The sequence below is a fragment of the Urtica dioica genome, chromosome 4 (assembly GCF_054948205.1).
Source record: "Urtica dioica subsp. dioica isolate 48M chromosome 4, U.dioica_male_clone48M_v1_H2, whole genome shotgun sequence".
Lineage (NCBI taxonomy): Eukaryota > Viridiplantae > Streptophyta > Magnoliopsida > Rosales > Urticaceae > Urtica > Urtica dioica.
Window position 1 is genome coordinate 45,700,692 of NC_142759.1, and position 6,585 is coordinate 45,707,276.

At 35.8% G+C, this 6,585-nt stretch overlaps 1 protein-coding gene across 1 annotated transcript; it reads left to right on the forward strand.

The window, feature by feature from the left end:
* Positions 1 to 773: 773 nt before the first annotated feature.
* Positions 774 to 3,942, forward strand: LOC149401659 (1-aminocyclopropane-1-carboxylate synthase-like). Its single transcript, XM_089611627.1, has 3 exons — positions 774 to 1,187; positions 1,515 to 1,675; positions 2,425 to 3,942. Exons 1-3 carry the CDS (start codon positions 879 to 881, stop codon positions 3,470 to 3,472), a joined length of 1,518 nt encoding a protein of 505 aa, XP_089467753.1. The 5' UTR covers positions 774 to 878; the 3' UTR covers positions 3,473 to 3,942.
* Positions 3,943 to 6,585: the final 2,643 nt, after the last annotated feature.

Sequence of the window (6,585 nt, forward strand, 5' to 3'; positions counted from 1 at the left end):
TGACAAATGTCGAATTTCACATGCTTGTATTATGAGTTTAGTTGTGTTATGTGTGTGTGTCTGTGTGTTTTTTTTTTTTTTTTTCGATTGCTCGTAGTAGAAGTGTTTTGTTTTTACATTAGAGACTATTTCCTCGTGAGTTTTGGTATAACTAATTTGGATTTATTACTTCTTAAGATATGAAAGAAAAGTTGGTATAAAGTGGTCCTTCACTATAGCCCTAAAAATTGAAGAACTTGATCAAGTCAAAATATCAACTGTTGCCTTCTACGAAATTTTCACGTTGATCATTAATTTCTTGCAAAAAATCAATATAGGAAACTTCCTTCGCTAACTTACCCTGTTTTTTTCGTTTTCTTTTTATATATAAAAATATTGCATTATAAAGTTTTAATATTGACCCAACCATATCATAAAAAACATTATATCTAAGTAACGTACTCTCGCTACATATAATGTTCCATGATTAAATACATGTTACACTCTTGTTCTCTCCTTTAAAAAAAAACATGACCATCTAATTGTATTATATTAATTACATGATAATAATAATACATCAAATTACTAAGCAACTTTCATTTGCAAGTCCACGCGTGGTCAGGGGTTTGATGTCACGAATGACACGGAAATCTGTACTACTCTCTAATTAATGAGATTTAAGAAATTCTCTTGAGTCGGTTATTTCAAGCATTTGAAGTTTGAAACCGACTTTTCGTCTTCCACGTAATTCCAACTCCAAACCTAGCTGCTTCGCATAGTGCTCTATAAATACCCCCTAACATTCCCTCTCTTTTGTCACAAACAACTCATAACACAAACACACGTACAGACATATATATATACACGTTCACAACAACATACATATTATTCCGATATATATGGCGAGATCACTAGGAAATATTAGCGGAGTGAATGTTGTTTCAGATATGGCAAGAAACGACGGTCACGGTGAAAATACGCCGTACTTTGATGGATGGAAGGCCTATGATCGAGACCCTTATCATCCCTCTTCCAACCCCAACGGTGTTATCCAAATGGGTCTCGCGGAAAATCAGCTTTGCTTCGACTTGATTGAGGAGTGGATAAGGAAAAACCCAGTAGCCTCTATTTGCACGCTTCAGGGGGTCAAGGACTTCAAGGACGTGGCAATCTTTCAAGATTATCATGGACTCCCTCAGTTCAGAGAGGTAATGATAATCATAGGATATATTACATCAATTACTTAAAAATATTTTTTTTTCTTTCTAGATTATATATATGTATTCTACCTAAATAGTAAGTACTAGAAATTAATAGAATTGCAAAGGAAAATGTTTATATATATGTATAAAGAGGAAAATGTTTATCAGCAGTTGTCAATATTTTATGATATTTTTCTTAAAATGAATACTATTTTACTAATTAAGAATTTAATGCTTCTGAGAATTTTGCTATATTCCAGTTTCTCGGGGTGATTTTGACTAGTTTTTTTTTTCATTATATATATATAATTTTATTTTCATATATGGTTATAGGCAATTGCGATGTTCATGTCCAAGGTGAGAGGTGGACGGGTGAGATTCGACCCAAACCGCGTCGTGATGGGCGGCGGAGCCACCGGAGCGAATGAGATTCTGATGTTCTGCCTCGCAAACCGCGGCGACGCTTTTCTGGTTCCCGCGCCTTACTATCCAGCGTAGGTTTCCTTTTATATTAAATCATTATATATGAATATCAATCCGATTTCCACTCATCATATGATTAATTACGTATACATTTATTTTGCGTGTAGCTGCTAGTTTTGCATTAAAGCAAAAGTAGCCAGACATTAAAGTTATAAAATGCTTTTATATTAGTGATACTTTTGGTTAATATTTTATGGTATTAAAAGAGTCAGCGAACAATTTAGTGGCCATAAAAATTCAATAAACATATTTTACCTAGACGAATCTTCAGAGAGGAGACTTTTTGGGAATATTAAGACAACGAGAATGAGAGAATTCCAAAATTCTTTCTTACGTCCAAAATACTCAAAGCTGGAAACGCACACTCGTGTGAATTTCTCATTTGCTACATTTTATGAGTTTGGACATTTCCCATTATGAATATAATATATATATATATATATATATATATATATATGTATATGTGTGCATATCTTTCATAAAAGGTCATAATCCAATTTCTTGCCTCGTTCCGTAGTGTCATTGATCACCCACGCCACCGAACTCATTTGTAGCTAAAGAAGATGTATAAGAAAATCCATTCACACAAATTTATGTTATTGTATAATATCTCCACTATGTACAGCTCCTAAATAACACTCTTCATTAATCAGAAGCCACAAAGCGACATGTCATATTAGAAAACGCGTTTCGGTCTTTTGGTATCAACTATTATTTACGGCCAAGTCGGATTACTAATACTTTACACATTCACGTGCAGATTCGTACGAGACCTGTGCTGGCGAACCGGAGTGAAGATAATCCCAGTCCCATGCGAAAGCTCAAACAACTTCATGGTAACGAAACAAGACCTAGAAAAAGCCTACGAGGATGCGAAAAGCGAGAATATCAACGTTCGAGGCCTCATCATAACAAACCCCTCAAACCCTCTCGGAACCACCCTGGACAGACAAACCCTAGAAACCCTAGTCCGCTTCGTCGGTGAACACAAGATCCACCTGGTCTGCGATGAGATCTACGCTGCCACGGTGTCAAAATCCCCAACTTTTGTCAGCGTCGCCGAGGTCATCGTCTCTGACGAAACCGCAATAGACAAGAACTTCGTACACATCGTGTCGAGCCTGTCGAAGGACATGGGGCTCCCGGGCCTGAGGGTCGGAATCGTCTATTCCTACAATGACGCGGTGGTCGCGGCAGCCAGAAGGATGTCGAGCTTCGGCCTCGTCTCATCCCAGACACAGCGGCTCTTGGCCACCATGCTCTCCGACGAGCCCTTCATAACGGCTTTCCTCGCCGAGAGCGCTCTGAGGCTCGCCGCACGGAGAAGAAGGTTCGAGGAAGGGCTCGCGGGGGTCGGGGTCGGCTGCCTACGTGGCAACGCCGGCTTGTTCTTGTGGATGGACCTCCGGCGGCTTCTGCCGGAGCCGAGTTTCGGCGGCGAGATGGCTCTGTGGAGGGTGGTTTTGGACGAGGTCAAGCTTGATGTTTCGCCGGGGTCGTCATTCCACTGCCCCGAGCCGGGGTGGTTTAGGGTTTGCTTCGCCAACATGGACGATGACACCGTTGGAGTCGCGCTCCGGCGCATCAAGGAATTCATCTCTGTCGCTGGAGAAGAGACACCGGCTGCGGTGGAGAAGAAGAGGCGGAGCGGTGATGATAATGATAGTGATGATAGTAATAAGAAGAAGATGAAGAAGAAGCAGAATCTGAGGTTGATATTGACGAGGCAAGAGAGCTTCAAGTCCGCCGCGATGTCTCCTCATTCTCCAGTTGTGCCTCCGTCCCCGCTCGTGCGAGCACAGACTTAATTATTCCTATTTTATAGTTTTCAAAATAAATTATTGTGTTATTAATTGTTTGGTGGTTTTGACTTTATATTTAACCTAGCTAGGCAATTATTTGTCCTTTTGCTCCCATATTTTTTTAATGCTAAGCAAAACTAAGGACTTAGCTTTTCATGTGGGAGCTTGTAATAAGCAATATTGCCTAGTTTTGAAGGGTTAGGTGTGAGTCTTTATTTTTCAGGCTTATGGAAATTGTATAAGAGATTTGTGTGTACTGTAATGAGTTGCCTACGTTATGTGTGGCAACTAGCCCTAGGCCAGCTATTGATTGTAATAAGTCACGTGAAATCATGCATGTTTATGTTTTTGGGTCCACTTTATGTATTATTAAATTTTGGGCCTAGTAGATCTCTGTATATCTAATTTCTTCTTTAATATGACATATTCAAGGATATTGTTTTATAGTTTATATATATCGTTTATTAAATGTAGAATTGTATTAAAATAGGCGCATAAAATGTGTAGACTTGTATTAAGGTAGGCGGATAAAATGACTAAGACCTATGATAACCATAAATATATGACATAAGCTTAGAAACATGTCTAAATATGGAAAGTAAAATGCTTCAAAATCTCTCTTCTTCTTTTGTTTTTCTCCCGATAAATGCTTCAAAACCTCTATTAAAATATATAGTCCAAGTATAGTTATTGAATTAAAAATTAAAACGGCCTACTATATTGAACAATCACACAATTCCAATAATATCTTTATGCAGTATTATTATGCTAATAATTTTAACTTTGTTAAAAATTAGTAAAGAACCAAAAGGCAATGTTGTGACAAAGAGAAACAAAATCTTTAATAATATATACTGCAGTTGTTTCAAACGAACTAATTAAATATATATAAAACAGAGAAAACAAAAAAAAAAGTTATATCCGATTGGTAAATTAAATTTAATATTATGGTATCTTTGATTTATTAAAAATATTGAATTTTTTTTTAATGAACTAGGAAAATCGAAAGTAGAATTTGTGATATAATGATTGTACTGATTTTTTTAATGAACCGGATAAAAAAAAAATTCAATAATACATCATAAATTCAAAAACTCTAAATTTTTTGTTATAAAACCAAAAACAATGAAAAAAATGAGAACCTGAAAAAAAAAAAACCCCGATTACGATTATCTAAAACTTAAATCACTACTATAAATTAAAATTGGCTATCCACGTCGCTTCTATAGCGTCGCTCGCATGATTTAGCGATGATCAAAGTTTTTTTGGAGTCGATATATGAAGTCGAAGCATAAAAATGTGCCATGTGTACTGTTAGGATTATTGCCTAATAGACGAGCATGTAATAAAAAGTTATTGGTTGAATCTAATGAAACAAATATTCATTTTTATTACTTGAATATAGGTAATATTTCTTGTATGATTTATGAACTTTCATCAAACCCTTAGCTCTCTGCATTAACTTGGATTATATTTCTACATCTGATGTGAAAAATATACGTCTCGGGTGGAGCACTTAAATTGGCCAGTGATCAATTTATGACTGGGTAGGTAGATTTGAGATCACATATGCGGCTCGCTAGTGGATAAATTTTCACCGAGTGGGAGCATTCTATATAGTTAATCTGTACATGACCAAGACAGGTTGTGATTAAGTACGTCATTTAAGTGACTGTTACGATGAGACGTATCGCAATCACAACTTATGACCACAATATAGATCGACCTAAATCCTTAGGTGCTCCTAGAAGTGAGAGATGTATACTCGGTTCTTTGATTCATTCGTTCACAGTTTCAAAGATGTTTATATGCTTATGTTTTAAGACACCAGGGTATGATCAGTGATGGAAGGTAATAACACCAAAAGTGGAATCCAGCTCTTAATAAAGAGAGTTATTGTTCGCTTACCTGATAGTCGATTCCAGAACCGTTAGATTGTGCGCACCTTTGCACTATGAATGGCAAAAAAAATTCGCAGGAAAATCGATGGAACTCAGGACTAATAAGTGACTCAAGGGTATAATGGTATATTTGACCCTTACGAGTCATGAGCTAAAAATGGAGTGTAGACTATATTTATTGGTTATATCAATGGACACTTTATCTACAGGATCGAGTAAATATAATTTTGATAACTTTGAGAGGTTCAGTCTCGGTATTATAGTGGAATATCACAAAGATTTGATGAAACGAACGTAAGAGAGGTAACAGTGTCTATGCTCTCGCTCGTTTTCATCTAGCTTTGAGTTATTAGGTCCATCATCTCATAGTCGGCTCCGACAAGATGGACAAGGATACTCTTGTTATAAATATGAGATTTGACTACAAGCTCACTGCCGCAATTTAGTTTCAATATCTTTCGCATTTGTAACAAGGTACTTTACAAATAAGTTATTAATGGTTATGTAACTTTGGAATATCACTAAGATTTAAATGGGCATGAAAAGTTCAATTTAAACCAGCCCACAAGGCCCAATGAGACTTGTGGTAGGCGTGCAACATAGTGTGAATGGGCCTTAATATGTTTGATCAAAGCCCAATTGGATTGAAGCTTATCTCAAATAGGAAACAAATATTACAAATAAATATGATCCGATTTGGTGAATATTTGATATGGTTTATTTATGAGAGTATCATGGAAATATTCTCTACTATTATATTTATAGAAGTATATATCTTATTGTGAGAAACAAATAATATACTAATTATATTATTTAATGAGAATATCATGAATATATTTTATATTATTTAGTTACTTAAATAATATATTCTAATATGAGAAGTAAATAAATATTAGATATGATCTAAATATTTTATTTATTAGAATATCTTGAAGATATTTGATTTGTTCTATTCATAGAATGAATATCTTATATTCTTTAGAATAACATCGAATCAAATCAAGTATAAATAAAGGGCTCGGGATAGTGAAATTTTTTACCAACATAGCACTATTCCACACTTCGAATTTTCACAATTCCCTCTCCCCGACTTGGATGTTTTTCCTCTCATCCCGAAATTAAGAAATGCGTTCAGACCACTTCATTGAAAAGAAAGAAAAATTATTCTGACACCTTGTTGGAATAATTGGTGAGTAAAGAGTTGGCACACGCCTTGGT